The 26,851-nt window shown below is 63.5% G+C and overlaps 1 protein-coding gene and 1 long non-coding RNA gene across 2 annotated transcripts; one reads left to right on the forward strand and one right to left on the reverse strand.

The window, feature by feature from the left end:
• Positions 1-680: 680 nt before the first annotated feature.
• VPS37B (VPS37B subunit of ESCRT-I) lies at positions 681-21,715 on the reverse strand. The gene is made up of 4 exons (XM_084867607.1): positions 21,540-21,715; positions 2,996-3,167; positions 2,157-2,239; positions 681-1,606 (listed from the first exon to the last, which is right to left on the reverse strand). Exons 1-4 carry the CDS (start codon positions 21,648-21,650, stop codon positions 1,178-1,180), a joined length of 795 nt encoding a protein of 264 aa, XP_084723733.1. The 5' UTR covers positions 21,651-21,715; the 3' UTR covers positions 681-1,177.
• A 2,705-nt stretch (positions 21,716-24,420) lies between these two features.
• LOC311613411 lies at positions 24,421-25,387 on the forward strand. Its single transcript, XR_014793451.1, has 3 exons — positions 24,421-24,525; positions 24,719-24,856; positions 25,305-25,387. It is a non-coding gene; the product is annotated as an uncharacterized lncRNA (long non-coding RNA).
• Positions 25,388-26,851: the final 1,464 nt, after the last annotated feature.

The following is a 26,851-nucleotide window of genomic DNA, read 5'->3' on the forward strand; positions in this document are numbered from 1 at the left end:
TCGCCACATCCACACCGAGTCGCGTCAGCTGTGCCCTGCTCGGCGGCAGAGGCGTGGGGTGGGTGGCACTGCTCTCGGGGCACAGAGCATGGCAGGCGCCCTGGCACGGCAGCAGATGGTCCTGTACAGCTCTGGTTCTTTGAAAACAGTATGATACAGTAGAGTTCAAGTCCAGGAGCAGAACTGTGTGGACACCGAGTACAAAGGTGGTGGCCTCCCCGTGGCCGCTGGGACAGACCGTCTGAGCTTCGGCAGCAGCAGGCGTCCCCACCTGAGCACTGGCCCGTCTGTGCACCCACCTCAGATGCAGCACCTGGAGCTGGGAACCTAGTGGGCAGGAAGGGTCCTAGCTTGGCACTCTCTCCTCCCAGGGCCAGCTCCCTCCTGCTAGAGTCAGGCCCCCTCGCCCGGCCAGAGGCTGAGAGTATTGGCTAAGAGGACCCTGGTTCTGGGGGCAAACTTCCTACAACACAGGGTGACACGCCCTTCCTGAAGGCAGCTGGGGCCACAGCCACCCCATGGCCTGGGGGCAGCTGATTCGGGTCACCTGTCACCTGTCCTTCCATCTCAAAACATGTACACTTTATAAAGTTCCCTGAATGGTTTGTGTCAAAAAGTTTTCTTCCCCAATATAAAACAGGAAATTTACACACGTAGTAAAAATATTGGCGTATTTCTCCGTAGAAACCCTGGGACCGGCTAAGGGGGGGAGGGAGGAGCTGGGAGGACAGCGAGGTGCAAAGGCCAGCTCCGCCCCCCTCCACTGGGCAGTGGGCCAAGTGCAAACCCTGGGGGTGGCTGAGGGACCGAGGTTTCGGGGGAGTGAGGGGCTGTCACCCCAGACTCAGTGAGCACCTTGTGGCCTGGCCCAGGCTGGGACGAACTGTCTTGAAAACAAAGCAGAAACGAGGAACCACGCTTACTGCGAAAGCTGCGATGGGAGGACCACGTTCTAAAGGGAGGGCAGCTCCCCCAGGTTCGTGAGCTGACAACACAAACCGCACGCGAACGGAGAACGCAAACTGGCACTAGCACGCACGGGCCCACGCTCCACCCACCTACAGCGCTCAGCAGACGCCCCTGGGCCTCGGCCAGGCCCTGGGCCTCGCTGCCTCCCGAGCGTGGGCCCGGCCAGCAGGCTGGCGGAGTCTCACCCAGGACGGATGGACGAGGGCCCTCACTGCAGGATGAAGCCTGGCTGGTGAGGCAGTCGGGGTGGGGGCCTCTGGGGGAGAGGGGGTGGGTATGGCGACACGAACTGCGGGGGGAGGCCCACGCGGGGGGGCAGGGGCGGGTACAGCGGGGCCTGCGCTGAGCCCATGGCAGCGGTGAACGGCGTGGCCAGGCGTCCTGCAGGCACCGGGGGCGGGACGCGCCGACGCATGGCCGAGGGGGGGCCGCTAGCCTCCGGGGCGGCGGGCACTGGCTCGGGCCCCCTGGAGGGCAGCGGGCCCGGGGCCTGCGGGAGTCTCTGCCCCTTTAGCACCATCTCCTGCAGCTTCTCGATCTTGACTCTCCGCACGTGGGCCAGTTTCCGCTGGCTCGGGTAGACATCGATGAAAGAGTCCAGAGGCAGCTCTCCCTCGAGAAACTTCTCCGCCATGTCCTGAAAGCAGGAGGCACCTGGTCACCGAGGGGAGGACTCTGCCTCCACCACCCACTTCCAGCCCGGGCCCCTCCTCCTGCCCGCCACAGCTCTGCACGCCAGGCCCTGGCTGACCCCACGGGCCCGGCTCCCAGCCAGCAGCGGGACAGCAGCAGGCCGGAGGACAGCACCGCGCCCAGTTCCCACCCTCCTTACAGCAGCCCGAGCAGCCTGCTGCATCCTGACACTCGTGGGCTCGGCGGGAACGAATCCAGCTCGTGGCCACCAGGGTCCCACCTGTGCCACCACCGCCAGCCTCGCAGCTACAGCTGTCCCCAGACTCGGCTCACGGCTCAGCGAGGCTCCGGCCTGCAGTGCTTGGCTGGCTGCGTCCCCGGGCACTTCGCACCTACTGACTCGGAGTAGACGGCACCCCAGCGCCCGTGAGACCCTCGCTAAGCCCGCACAGCATGCCCCGTCACCTGAGGACCCACTCCCTGCTGCCCTCCTGGCCTCGGGTGTGGTGCTCGCCGTCCCCGAGGGAACTGAGCCAGGGACTCTGCTGTTTTACCTCCGTGTCTTCCTCAATCTTGGCTCCTTCGGCCTGGAGAAGCGCTAACAGGGTCTCCAAGGAGGCACTGCTGGGCTGTTTGTCTGCAAGAAGCCAGAGGCAGGGTGAGCAGAGAGGCTGGCCCTCGGAAATCACGGGCCCAGCCTCTTACAACCACGCTCCACCCCCTCCCCCTTCAGAGCACGAGCCTGTAGCCAGACAGACGACAGCAGTGGCGCCTGCTGAGGCTCTGCAGGAAGTGAGGCTAAGCCCGGAGGACAGGTGCACCTGCCCCTCAGGACTGGCACTGAGACTGAGCAAGTGACCTGCTCCCCACTCCTCTCTCGCGACCTCACACTTCCTGTCCACCACCCTGTGGAGCCCATCGCCGTACGGCGGACACGCACACTATCAGTGAAGCCAGGCCTCCGAGCCACATCCATGCCCGCCGGGGGCGGGCACTCCGGGGTGGGCAGTGGTGTCTGCCACGCCCGAGGCCGCGCAGTCTGCATCCTCATGCTCCAGGCACCCGGCCGCTTCCCTTTCCCCGTCCGGCTAGGTGTGCTCCGGCCCATTTTTACCGAAGTTAGGGCGACCGTGGGGGGACTGTGACCTCTAAGGGGTGATTTTTCCCACCTCGTGTCTCCCTGAACCTACCCACAGCACCCAGGACTATTCCGTTCCCACCTCTCGCCATGGCTGTAAATTAAAGTGTGACATTAAAATGCCACGCCCGGGGACACCATTCCAGCACCGACTCTGAGGGCCCAGCGCGCACCCGATGCTACGCTCGCCGGCTCTCCCCCGGTCCCCCCAGAGGAGCCTCTGCCCCGCGGCGCTGGGACGGGCTCGGCCGTTACCTAGCTGGGTCTTCTTGATCTGGTAGGCCTCGAACAGCCCCTGCAGCTCCTGGTACTTCCGGGTCAGGCGCGCCTTGCGCGCGTCCAGCTGGGGCTGGTACAGGAGGTTCCCCTCGGCCAGGCTCCGGTTGCTGGCGAGCGTCATCTCTTTGTTTAGCTGGACGTTCTGTGTCTGCAGGGCACACAGGACGGTGAGCGCCCACACGTTAGTGCCCGGCCCGGCCCCAGAGGCCCCGCCCTCCGGCCCCCCGGCTTTCCGGAGCGGACGCTGCTTCCGGCTCAGAGCAGCGGCCTCCCTCCCCGCGGCCGCGGGCCGGGCCGTCCCCACGCGCTCCGTGGCTGTGCGGACCGCCTTACCCCTCCCTGGAGGAAGCAGGTTTCTCAGAGCAATGTCTGCTGCTCCAGGGGCAGTTACAGAATCCCTCTCGGAGGGGCCAGGGGCTGACGTCATGACTGACATGCCTGGGGCCCTGGAAGGTGGTCGGTGCCCCGTGAGCCTGCTCCCTTCGTTCCCACCCCACCCACTGCACCCGCCTCCCCCTCCCCGCCGCTGGTCGCCATCAGCTAGCGACCCCCAGGGGTTTCCGTCTGCCTTTCCCGCCTCCAGAGGTGAGGACTGGCTGGGAGGAGGAGGAGGAGAAGCCCACCTGCCTGGACCTCACTTTCCTTCACCCCCTGCACCCGCTCTCTGGGCCTGAGGTTCAGCGGCATGCAGTCCCCACTCTGCCAGTCCTCCCTGCACACACACCCCCTCCTGCCTCCTTCCTCTCCAGTCACAGGACAGGGCCCTGGCTGCACTGCCACCACTGACCCCCCACCACTGAGCCCACCGGAGGCCCCGGCACTGACGTGTGTGCACGCACACATGTAGAAGAGCACACACAGCTTAGTGGAGTAAGAGAACAAAGACGAGGCCCGTGGCCCCAGGCCTGAGCAGGACACACAGGTGAACTGGCTCCAAGCCCTAAAGGGGGCGCAGCTTAACACAGATCAAAGGGAGAGGCGCCTCCAGCTCAGCACCAGGAACCTCCAGCCGAAACCTCCCCGTGCTGGCTGCCCGCTGCCAGGGCTGGGGTCCCTCTGCCCCAACCCACAGGGCGCTGGCCCGCCCGGGCGGGGTCCTGAGGGCTTCCCCCCGACGGCCGAGCATTTCAAAGAATGAACAACGGAAACAAACCCCCATGAGCCGCTCCAGAAACCGCTCGGCAACGCCGGACACGCAAATCCACGCGACCCGGACACTGCAGGCCGGCAGCCACGCCCGGCCACGGGGCCCCTCTCCTGCCACACATGGCCATGGGCACGACGCGTTTCCTGGCGCCGTCTGCCCGGCGGGAACACGCATGCCACGCGGGGGCAGCCTCCCGTCCCCTCCGCAGGCCAGCAGGCCTAGGCTCAGCCGCCGAATTCTCAGGTCAGAGTCGGGCCACGGGCCCTTCCACGCCTGGGCAGCCCCAGAGGAGGGCGCACGAGGCAGCAGCAGCCTGAAGGCAGTGCGTCTGCAAAGCCGCCGAGCCAGCGTAACCCTCACCCTCTGGGCACTGGTCTTCTTACATTTAAAAAACCAGTGAGTTCTAAGCGGCTGCCAGCCCAACCACAGCCCCTCCGGGTGGACGCGGGCTGAGGTGGCAGCTGACAAAGCTCTCGCCGTCCCCGGGCCCTCAGCACCGCGGACGCTCAGCGCGACGCACAAAACCCCCCCCTCAGCTCCTGCCCGTGGCTCCCGGGGAGTCACAGCCACTCCCTCCCGGTGCCAGCCTCCGGTGCCAGCCTCCGGGAGCCAGCCTCCGGTGCCAGCCTCCGGGAGCCAGCCTCCGGGAGCCAGCCTCCGGTGCCAGCCTCCGGGAGCCAGCCTCCGGTGCCAGCCTCCGGGAGCCAGCCTCCGGGAGCCAGCCTCCGGTGCCAGCCTCCGGTGCCAGCCTCCGGGAGCCAGCCTCCGGGAGCCAGCCTCCGGGAGCCAGCCTCCGGTGCCAGCCTCCGGGAGCCAGCCTCCGGTGCCAGCCTCCGGGAGCCAGCCTCCGGGAGCCAGCCTCCGGTGCCAGCCTCCGGGAGCCAGCCTCCGGTGCCAGCCTCCGGTGCCAGCCTCCCGCGGCGCCCGCTGACGGGAACCTGAGACCGCACTGCGGGAGCCGCGGAGCCGAGCCGGCAGACGCCTGAAATTGAAAACTGTCGCCAGCCCTTGATGGTTCTCATGATCCTTTTTCTTAACCAGAGAGCAATCTTTTCAGGAAATAATCTCGCTGCGGTGTGCTCGGCTCCCCTGCAGTTCCCCTTTCTGCTCTCGATGGAAGGAGAGTGAGCTGCAGCATCCGACGGACGGACGGACGGACGGGGAGCCATCTCTGCCCACCCGTCTCCCCGGAGACAAGCTGTCTGAAGGGGTGTCCACCCCGAGTCCACGGCAGCCTGTCTGCTTGTATTTAATGAACATGAACAAGTTTACTGAAAAAGTTATCTTTCAGTGAAAAACAAACCCACCTGGCCCAGCCGGTGTGGCTCAGTGGTTGAGCCTCGACCTAGGAACCAGGTCACGGTTCGATGCCCAGGCTGCAGGCTTAATCCCCAGTGGAGGGTTACAAGAGGCAGCCCGTCGATGGTTCTCTCATCATTGATGTCTCTCTCTCTCTCTCTCCCCATCTCCCTTCCTCTACGAAAGCAATGAAAATATATTTAAAAAACAAGCCTGTTTGGCATTAGCAGCGCCGGCGGGCGGAGGCGGCAGGGAAGCCGGCTGTGTCTGTCTGATGGCACCTGTCCTGCCGAACGTCCGGCCCTTTCTGTCTGGGATGCTCATGGCAATGACGCTCGGGCAGGAGCCATTTATTTACGTATGTGGCTGAAGGGACACGGCAGGAAATAAAGGGAAAAAAGCAAAGGAACGTACGCCCCCCTGAATGACACACGCCCGGGTACAGATGAGACGCGGGGGCGGTGCCGGCTCCGAGGCGGGGGTTGCTGAAGGCTCGGGGGCGTGGAGTTTGGCTGCACTGGCCTGCCCGAGCCCGCGCCTGCCCCCGTGGCCGAGCTCACCCCTCCACACAACATGCCGGGCGGCCCCGTGCGCCCCCGACACTGCAACTCAGTCCTCAGCACAGTCAGGGCGTGACTGAGCTGTCAGTGACCGCGACCAACAGCGAGGTGCCCGGTGGGGCCGGGCCTTTAAAGGCTCCGCCCGCCGGCTGGTGCCGGCGTCATGGGCTGCGTGCTCAGCACAGAGACGCGGGAGGCCCTCACCCACCGGACACGCACAGTCTCACCCACGTGAGGGCGGACCCCGCACACCAGCGCCGCCCGCTCCGCCCACAGGAAGTGTCTGCTGCGGGCGGTCAGCCATGCCTCCGGCGTGCGGGCGTGTGTGCCGCAGCCACGGTGCTCGTTCGGGTGACTGGGGGGGGGCTTTCGGAGGGTGTGTGGAGCGAAGTCAGCTACACTGCCAACCCACCGTGTCACAGAATGGAGCCCCAATGAAAACTACAAGGCTGGGGTGAGCCTCTCTGGGCGGCAGTGCTCTGTACGCACTGTCACATGTCACTGCCTAGAGGAACTGACAGTCCTCACCTCACCCGGGAGGGGATACTGCATGTTCCACATTTGGGGGGGAACGGGGGGGGGGGGAGGCCTGAGGCGTCACACGTGCGGCTGGGGGGCTGCTGTCACATGGAGTCTGTGCTCCTGGGAGCCCCCCCCCCCCGAAGATGTGTCCACATCCTCAGCCCTGGCCGTGGAGTCTGGCTTGTTGGGGAAAGGGTCCTTGCAGAGGGGACTGAGTTAAGGGTCCGGAGACCAGATCTCCCTGGACGTGCGGAGTGGCCGAGTCAGCCACACAGACCAGACAGACGCAGAGGCGGCCGGTGGAGACGGAGGCAGAGGCGCAGCGAGGGGCCACAAGCCCGGAAGCAGGGCTGGGAGGGGCAGGAGCACTCCCGGGAGCCCCCGGGGGAGAGGGAGGGGCACGGGCCTCAGGCCAGCCTCTGGGATGGGAACCCTTGGCCTGGATATTTATCCTTTGAGGGCCATTCGAAATTACCCGCTTAAAAAGCAGCTTGGTCCAACAGTTAATCACCCCTGACGCCTGTGCAGGGCCCAGTGATTTCACGGCCCCGTACGGCCGGCCAGACGCTCCCTGCCCCGCGGTGAGCCACCGAGTGTGCGGTCCGTGCTGTGGCAGCCCCGGGCCCTGCCTCCTTCCTGCTCTGTGCCCCGGGGCCCACCTGGCCGAGATGGGCCATGGACCAGGTCAACAGGCCCCTTGCCTTCTGGTTCTCGCTAGATCTGGCGCTGGGGATGAGGATGGGGTTTTCTGGGTCCCCTCCCGATGGGGTGACTGTAAGTGGCCAGACCATCTCCCACTCACAGCAGCCCTCTCTCGCTGTGCTCTCCCACCTGGGGTCGGGGTAACCCCCACGCCTGAGGCTCGGCTGCCCCGGCCCTGGGTCCACGCCCCTGGGTCCACGCCCCGGCCTCCTGGTAAACAACGCCTGCAGGCCGCCTCTCAGGTAGCTGAGCCGGCTGTCCTGCCAGAACCTGGCCGGCATAACCCGGAGGGCTTTCGCGGTAAATACAGTGACACTGGAGCTCACACCCCCCTGAAGAGAATCGTGTCCTTCACCCCTTCACCCCGAGGCCCAGAACTAGACACAGCTCAGCCTAATCTGCAGGGATCAGGACCTCCGGCCTCAGGCTGCGGTCCGTCTGCCCTGTTAACTGTTAACAACTTGCTAAACTGCTCCTGATTAGCTTCCTGCAAGGTTGACCATACACGTCAACAGTAGCACCAAAGACACACCCACTGTGAGCACAAACGACTCCAGGACTACAAGCCACCAGCTGGGGCCTGGGACCGGCCCTCCCCTGGCTCACCCGGCGGAGCTGACGGTGGAAAAGGGAAAAGGGGGAATGCGGTGACGGCTATAGCACACGGCGCTGAGGCAGAGGAGTGGGGCGGACACGGCCGGCGGCACACGCACGCCCCTCGGTAACTGCCACGTCCCTTACGGGTTCACGGACACGTGACAATCCTCCCCCTACAGCTTGACAGACAGAGCACTCGCCAACGCGGGTTGGCTGGTTGGTCCGTACGTTCATTCATGAAACATGTATGGACCCCTCTCCATGCCAGGCCCCAGGGAGGCAGCAGCCAGAACACAGCAGGCCCTCACGACGGTCCAGGGACAGGCCCGCGGGCTGTGTGGTGCTCGCCCTGCACTGCAGCCCCCACCCCTCTTGGCAGTGATCAAACCCAGGACCCTTCAGACCTCTGGCCAATGCTCCTTCCCCTGAGCCAGCCCGGCCGGGGCTAAAGAGGAGGATAGTTCAGTAGATTGAGTCAGTGCTCCAGCAACCCCGAAAAATGACCAACAAGCTTTGGGGGAGGGGGTTTGCCACTCATTTTTCTGATGCTCCAAGCCCATACCCAGACGGGGACACCCCAACTTGGTCAGCAGCTGACCCCTGCCCCCCGTGTGGCCCCACACCCCTCTGGGCTGTGCTGGCCCCGACCCAGACTGGCCCTCCCTCAGGGAAATACCGGCTCCTTTGGGGTTTGCTATTTTCCTCTCCAGATAAAATTAAACGGGAGAGAAGGGGAGGGGAGGGGAGGAGGAAAGGGGGGAGGGAGGCGGAGACCAGCCTGGGCTCCTGCTCCTTTCCGGGCGGCAGGGAGGGCTGGGCTGGGCTTTAAGCTCTGGGATTAGGGAAGAAAGCCGGGCAGGCGCACCGGCTTAACCCCGTCCCCTTTATTGTCCGGCACCTGCTCAGCTCGCCGCTCCTGCAGGTCCTCCGCCCCGCCGCCTGCACTGAGTGCGCCTCTGGGGTTACGGGGCTCGGCGTTCGAAAACCCTGCCCAGGCTGGCTCAGGGCCCCCGGCCTGCAGGTGCCCAGCGCTGCCCGCACCCCGAGGTGCTTCGAGGCGTCCCCGGGTTTTCACGGACGGAACCCTCAGCGGCTGCAGAGCCGGAGGTGCAGCCTGTTTCCGAAGGGCGGGATGCAACTGCCCCGAAAGACAGCGACCTCGTGGGCCGGTGAGCCACCCGAGCCTGCAGCCTGCAGCCTGCAGCCTGCAGCCGCGCGGGAAGGGCTTGTCCAGGGCACCCCCGGGCCCAGAACCCGCAGACTGAGGGGCTGATGCTGACTGACACCCGAAGTGCTGCTGGCTGGGAGCAGGGGCGGTGGGTGCCTGGACCCCCCTTCGCATGGGGCTGGCTCCAGTCTTCCGTGAGCGCGCCCTCCGCTCTGCGGCGAGGGGCCCAGCGGCGGGGCGGGCGGAAAACCGCGGCGCCCGGGGACAGGGGTGGCCTCGGCCACACGGCCAGACGGCCTCGTCGTCCGGCGGAACCACGTCCCGGGTTTTCGCTGTTGCTTTTCCCGGAAGCCTCCTTAGCGAACGTTCAGAGAACACGGCCAAGCTCTGCCCTCCTGGGTGGACGGGCTATGACAGCCTGCCGGTTCCGAGAACTGTCCGAGCTGGACGGTCACCAGGAGGCCATGGCTGACCTCCTAGGCCTGGGGCTCCGGGCGGAGGAGGGGGTGGGGATGGGACACCCCACGGGTCTCCGTGAACCGCCGGGCCCCAGTCTCCTCCCGCCCGCCGGGCCCACAGAGGAGCCCTCACCGCTGCCATCAGAACCACTGAGCGGCCGCTCCCCGAGCTGGCTGACACAGGAAATCAGAACAAACAGAATGTTAGGGGCACCTGCCCTGTCTGCCTTTGAGGCAGGGCGGGAACGTCGGCCGCAGCTGTAGGAGGCCGGGCCCAGCGGGCATCGGGGAGAGTGAGTGAACGTCAGGCCAAAGCCAGCAGCTGCGTTTGGAGCCGACGGTCCTGCCGCCGCGGACGTTAGAGATGCCGCGTGGCCCCGGCCGCAGGGAAGGTCCCCACCCCCGCGGGAGACCAAGGTCCTTTCCCAGAGAGAAGGCCCGCCAGCTCGGGTTTCGGCCGTGCTTCCGCCCAGAGCTGCGGGGCCGGGATTCCCCAGTCGCCCCCAAGCTGGTCTGGCCCATGCGCCAGCACGTTTTCCTCGGCAGCAGGCAGAGGCAGTGGGTGCAGCTGCCCGTCCTCCCGCTCCTCCCCGGCTCAGCAGCTGCCCGGCATTTAATGGCGTCGTGGCCCGGCTGTAACAACCAAACCAGAACAACCGGTCTGAGAGCAAACACGCTTGACTCTGGGGAGAGCAGCAGCTGCCTGGTGGGAGCAGAGATGCCTGCGCCCGGTCACGGCCGTGGCCGTGGGGGTGGGGGTGGGGGTGGGGGTGGGGGGACGCGCTCCATCGAATTCGATAAAGGGACAGGCCAATCGCTGGCCTGCTGGCCTGCTTTAGTTACGTGCAAAGGGGGTCCACTAATGACTTTACTGTCACTAACAAACCCGCCCCCTCCTCCCCGCCCCCAAGGAGAGCCGCCTAACGGAAGGCAATTTCGAAACCCGGTTTTCTCCGTCGCAGCTCCTGGCGGGACCAGCAGCCACAGCCGCGCGGCGAGCGGGGCGCAGGGGCAGCCGGCAGGTCCGGGTTTCTCTCCGGCCCCGCCGGCAGCGCAGGCGCTCTGACCTTCAAAGAGCAGCACGGCCGCACTTCCCGCCCCCGGACGAGTTTCGTTCGGCAGATAACGCTCTCACGGGCCGCAATTACTCATCCCTGAGTCAACCTGAGAAAATGCTATTCTAAGAAGGGAATTTTTTTTTTTTTTTTAAGTCTGTGGCTAAAGAAGAAAGGGATGAATCGAAGGAGAACCAGCTATGCTATTTAAATTTCATAACAAAAAAAAAACACACATCTGATGTAGGGAAGTGGATGTTCTAACTAAAAGTGGCGAAGTGCTTGACTTGTTTTCAAAAAATATTTTAATAGATTTATGTTCACTGATGTTAATTGTAATATAACATGATAGGAAAAAAAAAAAGCAGTCGAAACCAGTTTGGCTCAGTGGATAGAGCGTCGGTCTGCAGACTGAAAGGTCCCAGGTTCGATTCCGGTCAAGGGCATGTACCTTGGTTTCGGGCACATCCCTGGTAAGGGGTGTGCAGGAGGCAGCTGATCAATGTTTCCCTCTCATCGATGTTTCTAGCTCTCTATCGCTATCCCTTCATCTCTGTAAAAAATCAATATATATATATACACACATATATATATATACTGTGTATATATATATGTATATATATGTATATATATGCAGCTAAATAGCCTATATAGTAAGGGAATGGTCACAAAAATTAAGACATAGTCATACAGTGAAATATCATGTGACCATTAAAAATGTCATGGAAGAACATTCTGGGGGGGGGGGGGGGGAAGCCCAGATACATTCTTTAAAAAAAATATATATGTATATATATATATATATATATATATATATTTTTTTTTTTTTTTTAATTGATTTTAGAGAAGGGAGAGATAAACAGATCAATCAACGATGAGAGGGAATAACAGATCAGCTGCCTCCTCCACACCCCCTACTGGGGATCGAGCCCACAGCCCAGGCTTTGCCTTGACCGGGAATCAAACCATGACTTCCTGGTTCATAGGTCGATGCTCAACCACTGAGCCATTTTCTTATATTCTGGTAAGAAAATGCCCAGCATATAACACAGAACACACAGAAAAAGGCATGTACATAGTACTCCTAGTGCAGAAAGACAGGAAGAAAACGTGTAGAATATAACAGTCATCTCCGGTGCTGTTACACGTGATTACACATGCTCCTCTCCAGTTTTCTGTACGTATTTAAATTTGTTCTATGATAACGCGTAAAAAATGTTATTGTCAAAGGCTTGTTCAGTTGGGACCAGGAATTTACAATACTACATACTTCCCTGCCTTTTTTTTTTTTTTAATTCCAGCACCGATAGGGTCCCTGGTGCTGCGGGAGGGGCCTCCCTCCCTTCCCCCGCCCCCGCCAGCCTGCCCCCTGGTCAAGCTTCCAGAGGAACTCCTGGTCGGGAGGACAATCTGCACCCGATGCCTTTATTATACAGGCTGTGTGTGTGTGTGTGTGTGTGTGTGTGTATTTTTATAGATTTCAGAGAGGAAGGGAGAGGCAGAGAGAGACAGAAATATCAACGATGAGAGAGAGTCATTGATTGGCTGCCTCCTACACGCCCACAAATCGGGGGATTGAGCCTGCAACCCGGGGAATGTGGCCCTGACCGGAATCGAACCTGGGACCCTTCAGTCTGCAGGCCGATGCTCTATCCACTGAGCCACACCGACCAGGGCTTCCCGGCCCTTTTAACCGGAGAAGGCAGGGAGCCTTTGATGAGGCAGAACTGGCCTTGCCAATAACAAGTAACCACGGCGCCACCCGTGATGAGCCGGTGCCCGCGGGGCTGTGGAAGCAGATGGGGCTTCTCCCTAAGCAAGCAGCTGCCACGTGCCCCTCGGGGAGCCTCGCCGGCAGGCGGACCTCACAGGCAGACAAAGGATCCCCCTCTCACCTCTCCGCCCTCTGCTCTGCTCTCCTCCCCGCCACCCGGCCTCCACCGAAGCACGCCCCCAGGTGGCCCAACCCTGTGGCCCTGACCGCTCCCGGCTCCAGCTCCGGCTCCCGGCTCCCGGCAGGTCCTCCGCCAGGCCCGGGCTCAGCAGTCCCTAGACCGTCATCGCGGAGGCTCCCCAGGGTGGTGTTCTGCGCTCCCGCTTTAGAGATCGGCAAACTGATGCTTGGCAAGTTTAATCTGCGCCCATGGTTTCCTAGCAACCCAGTCCCACCCTAACCACGAGGCTCACGAGCAGACCTTCCATTTCTGCGCGCAGCTTTTTATAACTGGCTCCTCCGCCTCTATCCCGCACTCCTCGGCGGAGGCCCGGCTTCCCCGCACCCTGTGAGGGCCGGCCACGGCAGAGGAACCGCGGATGCCGGCCTTTCGACCCGTTTCCCGGCCTCCGACGGCTCCGCCTGCTTTCTGTCCCCCCCCCCCAACCCCGGCTGCCCGGCCTCCGACGGCTCCGCCTGCTTTCTGTCCCCCCCCCCCCAACCCCGGCTGCCCGGCCTCCGAAGGCTCTGCCTGCTTTCTGTCCCCTCCCCCCGGCTGCCCGGCCTCCGACGGCTCCGCCTGCTTTCTGTCCCCCCCCCCCAACCCCGGCTGCCCGGCCTCCGAAGGCTCTGCCTGCTTTCTGTCCCCCTCCCCCCGGCTGCCCGGCCGCCACAGGAACTGCGGACAGACCGTGCCCAGCTCAGGACCCGCCGGACTCCTCCGACGGCGGGCCAGGCCCAGGCTGGGACTCGGGCAGGAGGCCCCTGGGCCCTGCCGTCACCCACGCCTCCCCAAGCCCCCCCTTCCCGATCTGCGTGGCGCACCCTGAGCCGGCCCGTGGCTGAGGGTCTCCGTCGTTCTCCCCTCAGCTGGCGGCCCCGGCGCTGGGCTGGGGAGGAATGGAGCTCCGGGCGCCGTATTAGCCGGGGCCTCACAGAGGCCTGATCGGGAAGAGGCTTCGCCACAGGCCGCTGCCCGCCCGGACCCCGGCCTTCCACACGCTCCGCACAGACACGGAGCTCCCACAGTCCCGGCTGCAGGTACCGGGTGCCGACCGAGCCGCCCCACCCCGTCCACCCCCTCCTTCCCCGTGAACAGGCCGCACGAGAGCCGCCTGCCCGGCCCCCGCTCAGACCTCCTCCCGCCGCTGACGGAAGCGGAAACCCCACGGAGCCGAGGAGACGGACCGCGGGACGCCCAGAGCACGCGTGTGAGCGGGGCTGCCGAGGGCCGGACAGAAGCTCCGTGTGCCGCCTCCCCCCGCCCGCCACTCCGGAGCACAGCCCGCTCCGGAGCACAGCCGCAGAGGAGCACAGCCCGCTCCGGAGCACAGCCCACTCCGGAGCACAGCCCACTCCAGAGCACAGCCCGCTCCGGAGCACAGCCGCAGAGGAGCACAGCCCGCTCCGGAGCACAGCCGCAGAGGAGCACAGCCCGCTCCGGAGCACAGCCGCAGAGGAGCACAGCCCGCTCCGGAGCACAGCCGCAGAGGAGCACAGCCCGCTCCGGAGCACAGCCGCAGAGGAGCACAGCCCACTCCGGAGCACAGCCGCAGAGGAGCACAGCCCGCTCCGGAGCACAGCCATAGAGGAGCACAGCCCGCTCCGGAGCACAGCCGCTCCGGAGCACAGCCCGCTCCGGAGCACAGCCGCAGAGGAGCACAGCCGCTCCGGAGCACAGCCGCAGAGGAGCACAGCCCGCTCCAGAGCACAGCCGCAGAGGAGCACAGCCGCTCCGGAGCACAGCCCACTCCGGAGCACAGCCGCAGAGGAGCACAGCCCGCTCCGGAGCACAGCCGCAGAGGAGCACAGCCCGCTCCGGAGCACAGCCATAGAGGAGCACAGCCCGCTCCGGAGCACAGCCATAGAGGAGCACAGCCCGCTCCGGAGCACAGCCGCAGAGGAGCACAGCCCGCTCCGGAGCACAGCCATAGAGGAGCACAGCCCGCTCCGGAGCACAGCCGCAGAGGAGCACAGCCGCTCCGGAGCACAGCCGCAGAGGAGCACAGCCGCTCCGGAGCACAGCCGCAGAGGAGCACAGCCGCAGAGGAGCACAGCCCACTCCGGAGCACAGCCGCAGAGGAGCACAACCGCAGAGGAGCACAGCCGCTCCGGAGCACAGCCGCAGAGGAGCACAGCCGCAGAGGAGCACAGCCGCAGAGGAGCACAGCCGCAGAGGAGCACAGCCGCAGAGGAGCACAGCCCACTCCGGAGCACAGCCGCAGAGGAGCACAGCCCACTCCGGAGCACAGCCGCAGAGGAGCACAGCCCGCTCCGGAGCACAGCCCGCTTCGGAGCACAGCCATAGAGGAGCACAGCCCGCTCCGGAGCACAGCCATAGAGGAGCACAGCCGCAGAGGAGCACAACCGCAGAGGAGCCGCCGCACGTGACGGGCCGGCTGTCTGCTCCCGCTTCCTCCTTCGGGCTCGGCTGCGGGCGGGCGGGCGGGCCCTGAACAGGATGTGGCCGTCTGAGGCGGAAGGTCACCACCCTTAACTGCCCTCTGGTGCCACGTCCCCTCCTCCCAGCCCTCTGACGGCTCCTGCTGACCTCCGACCTTCCAGTCCCTTTGGCGCATGAGCACGAGGACGCTGGCCCCCACGTGCCAGCGGGCAGTGTGATGGCCGTGCGCCCCACTCAGGCTGGCCGGGTCCGCGATCTCCACGCACGGGCACGTCCTATGGGCCGGGCAGCGTCCGGGTGCGAGGACCGGGAGCCACACGCCCCAGGCTCGGCCGGGCCCCGGGCGGGGGCGGGCTTACACAGGAGAGCCATGGAGGAGGCGCAGGGGCCGCGTGTGCGTGCCGGAGGTGGGGAGAGCGGAGGGGGAAGCTGCAGGCCCCTCGGGGGGCGGGGGGGACACCCCCAGCAGGGCCCCGAGCGGCAGGGAGCCCACAGCGGCCGGCGTCTCCTCTCCAGAACCCGAGCTCAAACCCGGGCTCTCACCTGCACCTCCGCGTCCGCGTCCTCCGGAGACACGGGCGTCGGGATGTCCCCGCGCCCTCTGCTCCGGCTCGGAGGCGCACCGCCCGGAGCCTCCGCCGGTCCTGTCCGCGCTCCCAGCAAACCCGGCCTGGCCAAGGCGCCGGCGTCCGGCTGGCACACACCTTCCTGCCGGGCGGTGCTCCCGCCGCCATTCCTCACCCCATCCTGTCTCCTGCTGCCCAGAGGCCTCCACAGCCCGAAACAAACACCGAATTATGGGGGAGGGGGGGGGGGCGTGCTCAGAAGAGAGCACAGACCCCTTTCCACCGCATGCAGCGCGGGGTGTTAACAGTCACACCATCCCGACTCCTCACGGCCCGGACGCCCCCTCGTTCTCTCCTGGGCGGGGCCTGTCCCTGGACCTGGCTTCTCCCCGAGTTCCGGGGTCCGGCCCCGTTCACCGTTCCGTCCTGGGGGACGCCTCGCACAGACGTGACCCACAGCGGTGGCCCTGAAACGGAACCTTCCGGAAATGGCGGCAACAAGTCTGTGCCTTTTAGCTCGCAGCCACTCACCGAGCGCTCCTGGGCCGGGGGGCCGCGGTGAGCTTCACAGGCTCAGCTCACCGAACCCCGACCGCCCTCTGACGCCGGTTACTGCTTATTATCCCCTTTAAAAAAATGTGTATTTTTTTTTTATTGATTTCAGAGAGGAGAGACAGAAACATCCATGATGAGAGAGACTCACAGATCGGCTGCCTCTTGTATCCCTTCTCCCCACAACCCCCCAAGATGGAGCCTGCAGCCCGGGCCTGTGCCTGACCGGGAATCGAACGGTGACCTCCCGGTTCATAGGATGAAGCTCAGCCCTGGGCCCTGCCGGCCGGGCCATTATCGCCTCCGTTTCCAACGAGGAACCTGCCCCAGAGGCGGGCCAGCCCCACGGCTGGCAGCAAGCTGGCGCCGTCGGTCAGTGCAGAGCTGCAGAGCGAGGGAGCACGTGAGGCGGACAGGCCTGAAATCCCCCGCCCCGGAGAACCCTGAGGCGGGCGGGAGGCACGGAGCACAGAGCTCCCAGGACCCACATGAGGGCACCCCACTCGCTTGGTGCCTCCTTTAAAAAAAAAAGTAAAATCAGATAAAAACCAAATTTCGGGAAATATTCCTGGCAAGGTCCTTTTTGACTCCAGAGTTAAAGGAACAGGTCGGAGGAAGAGACGAGGCAAACATGGCCGCTGAAGGCTTTATACACGCAGTCACGACCGGACAGCGCGGGCAGGAGCGACGCCGGCCGCCCTCCGCGGGCCCCGGCCGCCCTCCGCGGGCGGTGACCCTGGCTTCCACACCCCTCGCCCCACCTCACCCCCACGTGTGCGGCGAGGCCGGTCCATGTCAGTGCGCCCGCGATTCCCGCAGCCGCCTGGCGGCCCCACAGGCCGCTCTGCGCCTCCGGGAAGGACGCTGCTCCTTCGGGAGAGGCGGAGGCTCTGCCTTCCACACGGCCCGCTCCTCAGACCCTCCGTGAGCCACGGGCACCCTCACTGCCAGAGGAGCGGACCCTGAGCTGGGCCCTTAGCACCACCGGCCAGCGTTTCCCAAAAGCCGTGACCCAGGGGCCAGGTAGCTGCCCAGCCCCAGGCAGCAGTTCCTGTGAAGGGAGGGCCCTGCGGGTCCACGAGGCCCACGGGACCCAGAGAGGAAGGCACATTCCTTGGCCACGGACAGGTGACTCTGATCACAGGGCACGTACAGGTCACTCTGACCACAGGGCCACGTACAGGTCACTCTGAGCACAGGCCACGTACAGGTGACTCTGGCCACAGGGCCACGTACAGGTGACTCTGACCACAGGCCACGTACAGGTGACTCTGAGCACAGGGCCACATACAGGTGACTCTGACCACAGGGCACGTACAGGTCACTCTGACCACAGGGCCACGTACAGGTGACTCTGGCCACAGGGCCACGTACAGGTGACTCTGAGCACAGGGCCACATACAGGTGACTCTGACCACAGGGCCACGTACAGGTGACTCTGACCACAGGCCACGTACAGGTGACTCTGACCACAGGGCCACATACAGGTGACTGACCACAGGGCACGTACAGGTCACTCTGAGCACAGGGCCACATACAGGTGACTCTGAGCACAGGGCCACGTACAGGTCACTCTGAGCACAGGGCCACGTACAGGTGACTCTGAGCACAGGCCACGTACAGGTGACTCTGACCACAGGGCACGTACGGGTGACTCTGACCACAGGGCCACGTACAGGTGACTCTGACCACAGGGCCACGGACAGGTGACTCTGACCACAGGGCACATACGGGTGACTCTGACCACAGGGCCACGGACAGGTGACTCTGACCACAGGGCCACGTACGGGTGACTCTGACCACAGGGCCACGTACAGGTGACGCTGACCACAGGGCCACGTACAGTAACAGAAAACAAGTAAAAACGTGTGCATGGGAAACATCCGCCACGGCAAGAGGAACGAACACGGTCGGGGGGGGGGGTGCTGCGCAGGGGGCGACGTGGACGGAGCACAGGCAGGAGCACGGGCAGGAGCACACGCCTGGCAGCTGGGACCTCCGCCCGCGCCACACCCACCGGCGGCCGCAGGCAGGGACGGAGCACGGCCGCCGCCTTTACCCCGGGAGAGAATGAGCGCCTTTGCAGCCAGCCACACTTCCCCGCGGCCGCAAAGCATCCCCCGGGGCTGCCCGGAGCCTCACTCTGCAATTTAAACACGTCCTCCTGCCAATTAGAACACACACGCGGAACGGAACAGGCCAAGAGATCGTGCTGCCAACGGCTGCCCGTTCACTGGCTCGTCCCGGGCCTGCCGCGGCACCGGAACCCTTGGCCACGGGAGGCAGAACGCCCTCAGGCTAACAGCAAGGGAACAGGGACTCGGCCTTCGGGAAATGAGACCGGGAACGTGCCCGGCGGGCTGGTGTGAAGGACTGCGGTGACCTTTCTGAGAGGCAGCGCCACAAATGGCGGTTAAAAACGGCAATTACGCCGTGGCCCGGTGTGCTCAGGGTCAGAGCGTCAGCCCGTGCACCGAAGGGTCTCGGGTTCGATTCCTGGTCAAGGGCATGGACCTGGGCTGCTGCGGTTCACGCCCCAATCCTGGCTGGGCCCCATGCCGGAGGCAACCAGTTGATCTGTCTCTCTCACACAGATGTCTGTCTATCTGTTTGTCTCTCTCCCCGCTCCCTTCCACTATGAAAATGGAAATGGAGGAACAAAAATATACAAATAAAAACGTGCAATGACACTCCTGAGCACTGTGCTAAGGACTTAGCATGCACCACATCACAGAACCCGCACACCAGCTCCACAAAACGAGCAGGCCCGCGTTACCCTGCTCCGGACGGCCAGAGAGGGGCAGAGACCTGCCTGCAGTCAGTCACACAGCCTGGGGAAGGTGGGGAGGGGCCCGCGGCCGGCCCGGACTGTCTGACACCCAAGCCCCACGCTCTTCACACCACAGCACACCCGTTCCATGTGGCCGAGAGCGGACCGGCCGCCACGTGTTCTCACAGCCACCTCCCAGCAGGCCTGCGAGGAACAGCGGCAGCTGAGCAAACCGCCGGGGCCCACAGCTGGCTGCTCCGCGGCATGTCCGGACCGGGACCGGGGCAGCGGCCAGGTGAGCTGCGGGGCTGAGGGGGCATCCCGGTCTGCGCCTCCCGCTTCCTGTTCTATTTACAAGCTCTGCGCCCCGCAGAACAAACCCTGTGGTCGGGACGAGTGGCCCCGGCCGGCCTCGGCCTCGGTGCGGGACACTCGGGTACGAAGGTCTCCTTTACGCCAACACCGGGCCCAGAACCCACAGCAAACCCGAACCTGCCGGGCGACCGAGCCTTTCCCTTTAAACAGCCTCCGGCACCCAGAGGAGGAAGCCAGGGCGGCCCACAGCCCCGGCGGCGGTTCCCGGCCGCACCACCCTCCCGCCCTCAACAGGCAGCTCGTTCCCACGAACGCTCAGCAGGTAGGATGACAGATACAGACACACCGACGGTCACAGAGAGGGAAATAACGTGTGTTACACACACACACACACACACACACACACACAGTCCTCCCCGAAACCAGGACGGTCACAGAGAGGGAAATAAGGTGTGTTACACACACACACACACACACACACACACACAGTCCTCCCCGAACCAGGACGGTCACAGAGGGAAATAACGTGTGTTACACACACACACACACACACACACACACACACGGCTCTCGTTTGATTATCGAACTAGAGAGATGCCAGCTGGCCGCCAACGGAAGGTCTCCCGGCAACGGGAAGGCGGAGGCTGGCGGGGTCTCTCCCCCGCGGCCGGGAAAGAGGGATTTTGTCGCGGATTATCCTCCGGAAGGGAGAGGGCCGCGGAGACGTGACCCACCGGGTAACTGCCCCGCGGAGCCCGTCACGTGTGCCAAGTTACACGCGGTGAACACAAGGGGCGTATTAACGGAAAGGCTGATACCATCTACTACACTGGCCTCTCTGTGGCTCGGACAATGATCCGTTGAGGGTTTTCCAGGGATTCTGAGTGCGCAGCCTCCAGACAAGCCCCCTTTCAGGCTGGCCCGGAGCTGACAGTCCCTCCTGGGAGAGAGCCCAGCCCCCGGGCGGCCGGAGGGGCGGCCCAGGCGCGGGGCCCGGCTTCGCAGACAAAGGAGGGGGCGGCGGCCGGAGAGCGGGATGGGCCTGGGTCCGCGGGGGAGAAGGCCCAGGCCCCGGGCAGGGAGCGGGGGAGTCGGGAGAAGCAGGCGCACGCCGCAGAGGCCCCGGCCGGGGCCAGTTACCGGGAGAGCGAGCCGGCCGGAGGCCCCGGACGGGCGGTCCGTCCCAACACCCTCCCCCGTGTACCTTCCTCCAGCCCACAGCGAGGACATGGGGGGGGGGGGCACTAGGGCAGAGCACGCCCTTCAATCATGGGGGCAACTCTTTCCGGGAAAGGGGTCCTGCCACCTCCCTTAGGACCACCCCCCGGACAACGGTCCTCATGCAGTCAGACCCTCATGTCTTAGACCTCCGAGAGCCTTACCCAGTCATTAACCCAGCTCAGAGCTACCCCCCAGACCCCCAGCTACCCCCAGACCCCCAGCTACCCCCCAGACCCCCAGCTACCCCCCAGACCCCCAGCTACCCCCCGACCCCCAGCTACCCCCCAGACCCCCAACCACCCCCAGACCCCCAACCACCCCCAGACCCCCAACTACCCCCCAGACCCCCAACTACCCCCCAGACCCCCAACTACCCCCAGACCCCCAACTACCCCCCAGACCCCCAACTACCCCCAGACCCCCAACCACCCCCAGACCCCCAACCACCCCCAGACCCCCAACTACCCCCCAGACCCCCAACTACCCCCCAGACCCCCAACCACCCCCCAGACCCCCAACTACCTCCCAGACCCCCAGCTACCCCCCAGGCCCAGCTACACACACCCACCCCCAACTACCTCCCAGACCAGCTACAGACACTCAGCCCCCTCAAACCCATCTCGGAGCCCCCAATTCTCTCGTAAAGCTCATATCCAGCCAGACCACTCAGCTCCTCCAACCTATTCTCACACCCCATACCTGCCTCAGTCTCCGTCTCCCTCCACCTCCCCTTTACGCTCACGGACGGACGAAGCCCTGGCGCCCTCAGCCTGCCACCCCAATCCCCCACTCCAGTCCCTCGGCAACCGAACCTCCGCCCCCTCTCCCTCCGCCCCCAGCCTCTGCCTCAGCCTCTGCGCCCCAAAGCCCACCCCTGGCTCCCGGCTCCGCTCCCAGCCTGGCCCCAAGCCCCGCGCAGACGGACGCTTTTCCCAGCTGGGCCTGCACCCCGCACCCCGCACCCCGACCCCCGCACCCCGGCCCCCGCACTCCGGCCCCGCCCGGCCCCGCACCCCGACCCCGGCCCCCTCACCCCGCACCCCGACCCCGGCCCGGCCCGTCCCCCGCACCCCGGCCCCCGCACTCCGGCCCGGCCCGGCCCCCGCACCCCGACCCAGGCCCGGCCCGGCCCCCGCACCCCGGCCCGGCCCCCTCACCCCGCACCCCGGCCCGGCCCCCGCACCCCGACCCCGGCCCCCGCCCGGCCCCCGCACCTCTGTCCCCCGCCCGGTCCCGCCGCGCGGCCCTCACCTCCTCCATCCGCTGCACCATGGCCGCCAGCTGCCCCTCGTCCTCCAGCAGCTCGTTGAGCTGCACCAGCGTCAGCCCCGCGAACCGCGCCTCGGCCCCCGCGCCCGCCATGCCCGCCGCTCGCCCGCCGCCGCCGCTCTGGCCGCCGGGCTCCGCCGACCGGAAGGGCCGCCCTCAGGCCCCGCCCCCGACGGCGAGGGGCACGTGACGCCAGCGCCGGGGCGTGACGTCACCGGCGCGCGGGCGGCGGCGGCGGGCGTGGCCGGCAGCTCACCTGGCGGGCGCGGCTGCGGGTGTCCCTCTGGGGGCGGTTGGGGGTCCCAAGGGGAGGGAGAGGGCCTTGGGGACGGGCTTGTGACGCAGCGAGCGGCGGTGATGATGTCACTGCGGCACAGGGGAGGGCGCTGTGATGTCATAAGAGCCTTTTCCTGGAGGAAAGGGAATTCCGAGATCCAAAGAGAGCGGGCAAAGGGCCATGGCTGGTGTGGCTCAGTGGATAGAGTGTCGGCCTGTGGACTGGAGGGTCCCGGGTTCGATTCCGGTCAGGGCATGCACCTTGGTTGTGGGCACATCCCCAGTGGGGGGAGTACAGGAAGCAGCTGGTCGAAGTTTCTCTCTCATCATTGATGTTTCTCTCTCCCCTTCTCCCTTCCTCTCTGAAATCAATAAAATATATATTTTAAAAAAGAAAAAGAAAAAAGAAAGCGGGGGCAGCGTGCAGGAAGTTCCTGCCACCCAGGCCCGGCTACGGAAGGGACTTGGGGGGAGGCGCCTTCCACCGGAGGTTTCGGGCCCGGGGGCTGCCACGCCTCCTCGTCCCAGGCACGGGTGGGGGCCACGCGTGTGCGAGGCACCGGGGACACCGCTCCGCAGACAGAACGGGCGCCGCCGTGTCAGCCCAACAATAAAACGGTGACAACTGAGGGAGGTCACAGGAGGAAATGAGTGCTGAACCCCGAGGCTAAGGGGAAAGGCCTTCTTTAGGAGAGGAGTCCAAGGGTGGGCCCCGAGAAGGGACACCTACCCAGAGCTGAAGGCCGAGAAGGGAGGCAGCCGCCGCCATGGCTGCAGGAGGCTGCAGGCAGCAAGACGGCGTGTGCAAAGGCCCTGAGGCAGCACCGCTGGTCCCTTCACGGACCGGCCGGAGACCGGGAAGGTCGGACCCGAGCACATGGCACCTCTGCACCCGCTCGGAGGAAGGCACCTCCACCTCAGGTGGGCCCCCCGGTGCCCTTCCAGAAATGGCACGGTGTAGGGTGTCATTGCTCGGTCCGCCCCGCCGTCTGGCAGTCTCTCGAGAGCCAGGAATCCGGGGGCACATCCCGCCTCGGAGTCTGCCGCCGTCCTCGTGGGAGGAACCCTAAGCCTGAGGGCGCCCCTGAGAGCCCCCTGATGGTACACACACAGAAACGGAGGCCCCGAGAAGAGGACGGTTTTGTCTTGTTTTTGTTCCCAAAAGCAAGTACAGTTGGCAGGTGGCCTGGCTCCCCGTCTGGCGTCCGCCATGCTGGCGTCGTGGCGCGGAGCTGGTGGCGTCCCTGCGCCCAGCACAGGCGAGGCTTTCAGCGGACGCCTGCGGGCTGACGGCGGGCTCCGTGGGGGAGACGGGGCGCTGCTCCGCCATCTGTAGCCCTAAGGTCTGCGCGGTGCGGCCGGACGGCGCACTGGACAGCCTGGCCCCGTCCTCCGGCCCCTCGTGACCAAGGGCACACGTGTGTCAGGAAATGGGGACAGTGAGAGGGAACATGTCACGTTGTCTGCGAGGAAAAGTGTTCATTGAGCTCAACAGTTTCCTTCTTTGAATTTGTTATAGTTGGTTTTTAAAAAAATAAAATAAAAAGGTGGCTCTGCCCCGGCCGGTGTGGCTCCGTGGGCTGGGTGCTGTGCCGTGCACCGACAGGTTGCCGATTCGATTCCCAGTCAGGCACAGGCCTGGGCTGCAGGCTGGGTCCCTGGTAGGGGGCACTGTGCAGGAGGCAGCCGAACAGACAGCCAAAAAAAAAAAAAAAAAAAAAAAATCAAAGGGGCTTGTCAGAGAGGGCTTAAGGGGGGGACATCTGTAATACTATCAACAGTAACAAATAGACATTTAGTGATTTTAAAAAGAATCTTTTAAAAAATAGCCACTAACCCTGGCCAGGAGCTCAGTAGTTAGCGCATTGGCCTGCACAGTGAAGGGCCTGCGTTCAATTCCCGGGCAGGGCATGTATCTGGGTGGTGGTTCACTCCCCACCCCTGGTCAGGGCACAACCAATTGATGTCTCTCACCTCTCTCTCTCTCTCTCTCTCTCTCTCTCTCTCTCTCTCTCTTCCTCTCCCTCTCTCTCTCTCTTTCTCTCTCTTCCTCTCCCTCTCTTTCACTCTCTCTCTGAAAAGCAATGGAAAAAATATCCCCGGGTGAGGATTAACAACAACAACAACAACAAAAGGAATAAAAAACAAATAAATTTCTAATTTAAAAATGTGGCTTTGAGAAAGAAAAACCACAAAAAAAAAAAAAAAAAGAGGAAGGGGAAGTAGAAAATCAAATTTATGGTCAGGGAGGGATTCTAGCTCAGTTATTTTCTTTCTTCTTTTCTTTCCAGGATAAGAACAGACCTGCCAAAGTGAGACGAACAGTCGTGTTTTCCAGAAAGTTCTCACTCGGGAAGCTTGAGACGTGCCGACGGGGAGAGAAAGGCGCCAGAACGTCCCAGGACACACAGGGCGCGGCGCCTTCGCCGAGAACAGCCCCCGAGCACACGCGGGGTCCGCACGGCGGGCCCTGGTCCCTCCTCTGGGCCCTGCCCGGTCCTCCTCCCCCAAACCTGTGACCTGTGCTCTGCCCCCCCCCTCCTCGTCACACCCACTTCCTCTGTCAGGCAGGCAGACCGCAGGCCACGCCGTGTGCTGCTGCCCTGGGAGCGTCTCGCTGTGTCTCACAAGGGGTCCACAATAGGAAAGACACAGCCAGCCCTCGAATTGGCGTCGAACCCGCCACCTGAAGGTGCAGGGGGGTCGGGGAGGGGGAACGGGACGTGAACACCCCCTTCCTGCCCCGGCTGGTGCTGTGTCTGCCGGCCTCGGCGCCCTGCAGCCCGGCCACCTTTGCGGGTGAGCTGAGGTCTTGCGCTGGCACGCCGAGGGCAGAATGAGCATGTGCCAGGGCTTCCGTCTCAATGCAGCCCTTGTTCCCCCAGCAGCCACTCCGGTTACACAACCCCGGGAGCCGTTCGGAAAGCACCCTTCCAGAAAATAAAATTAAAAAAATGCCTAACCGTCTCGGAGCTGCGCCTTAAAATCCTCTAGCCCTGAGATCGGGATTCTTTCTCTCCGAGGTGAGGTGGGAGGGTTGTGGTGAAGGGTTTGCAGCTGGAAGGGCCGGGAGGAAACGCGGGCTGACCTGGTGACCAGGTGTCCACAGCAGAGGCGGGCGGGGCGGGGCGGGCAGGTGGGGCAGCCACCCCCTGAGGCGGCAGGCGGGCCGCCAGGCCCTCCCGGAGGAAGGACGCAGGCCTGACGTGGCCGCCCTGGCCACTGGCGTCTGCGAAGGTCTGAATGCCCAGCATGGCCGGAGCACCAGTCATCAGGAAGGAGAGGAAGTCATGCTAGGCTCAGTCCCTGCTCTTGGGGAGGGAGAGGAGAGAAAGGTATAGGGCAGCCCGGCCAGGGCAGCTCGGTGGGTTGAGCCTCGTCCTGTGTGTGTGTCAAAAGCCGGTTCGATTCCCGGTCAGGGTACATTCCTGAGTTCCGGGTTCATCTCTCTCTCTCTCTCTCTCTCTCCAGGTGAGGATTTTAAAAAATAACAATATAGCCGAAACCGGTTTGGCTCAGTGGATAGAGCTTCGGCCTGCGGACTGAAGGGTCCCGGATTCGATTCCAGTCAAGGGCATGTACCTTGGTTGCGGGTACATCCCAATAGGGGGTGTGCAAGAGGCAGCTGATCGATGATTCTCTCTCATGGATGTTTCTAACTCTCTATCCCTCTCTCTTCCTCTGTAAAAAATCAATAAAATATATTTAAAATAAAAATATAAAGCATTATTTTAAAAAGTGCAGTTAAGGTGCGTATCATTTTGTTATGTTGTAAAGGTGGGAATCAAGCAGGAAGCTTGATTGTTGTTGTTTTTTAAATATATTTTATTGATTTTACAAAGCGAGGAAGGGAGAGGGATAGAGGTTAGAACCATCGATGAGAGAGAATCATCGATCAGCTGCCTCTTGTACACCCCCTCCTGGGGATGTGCCCACAACCAAGGTACATGCCCATGACTGGAATCGAACCTGGGACCTTTCAGTCCGCAGACCGACGCTCTATCCACTGAGCCAAACCTGTTTCGGCAAAGCTTGATTGTTTTTGAGCCCTTTTGGTTTCCGGATTTTTTAAAACCTTTTGCCCCTCCGGGAGGGGTTGGTAAGCAGTCTCGGGCACACAGGAAAAGAGCAGAAGGTGACAAGCACTCACGTGAAGGACCACCAGGCTAAGGAGCGCACGTCACAGGCACCACGGGAACGCCTCAGGGCCTTCCTCCTCGCCCGTGTCTCCTCTCCCTCTCTGAGGGCAGCCCCTGTCCTCGTAACTCTTTACCACAGATATCCATACACGCAATAAAAACGATACAGACGATACCTTTCTGGGCTGGCTTTTTTGTTCCCACGCTGCCTCTCTGAAATGTATCCTTGCTGATTCATTTGGTTGGAAACATTCTTTTTTTTTTTTTTTCCCCATAACTGTAAAGTCTTCTGTTTTAGGATCTTTTTTTTTTTATTATTATTTTTTTAATCCTTCCATCGGCGGAGGTCAGGGGGGATACACTTCCACTTGACTGGATGTCGCGCTCCAAAGCAGTGCCTTGGTCGTTTTTGTTTTGTTTTGTTTTGTTTTGTTTTGTTGTGAGAAAATACAATGTCACATGTACCTGTAAACAGCGTTTGAGGGCACAGCGGGGGCAGGAAGCACATGCACGCGTGGGGCAGCCATCACCGCCGTCGTATTCCAGAACTGGGCCTCTGCGTGCGTGCGTGTGTGTGTGTGTGTGTGTGTGTGTCCCCGCCGCTGGTGACCGCTGTCCTACTTTCTGTCCCTGTGGCTCTGACTCCCCTGGGGACCTCACCTGCGTGGAATCGTCCAGGACGGGTTCCTCTGTGACGGCTGATTTCCCGTCCCTGTCTGTCCTTAAGGTTCATCCATATGGGAGCATGTGTCCTTCGAGGCAGGGGTGGGGAGCGTCCGGCCCGGGGGGCGTCTGAGGCCGAGAGATCGTGTGGTCCAGCCCTGCCGAGGCCTCAGGGGTGGGTTACTGAAATGTCGGACCACCCGTAGCAGGCTGAGT

This window comes from Pipistrellus hanaki (assembly GCF_964339955.1).
Source record: "Pipistrellus hanaki genome assembly, chromosome: 19".
Lineage (NCBI taxonomy): Eukaryota > Metazoa > Chordata > Mammalia > Chiroptera > Vespertilionidae > Pipistrellus > Pipistrellus hanaki.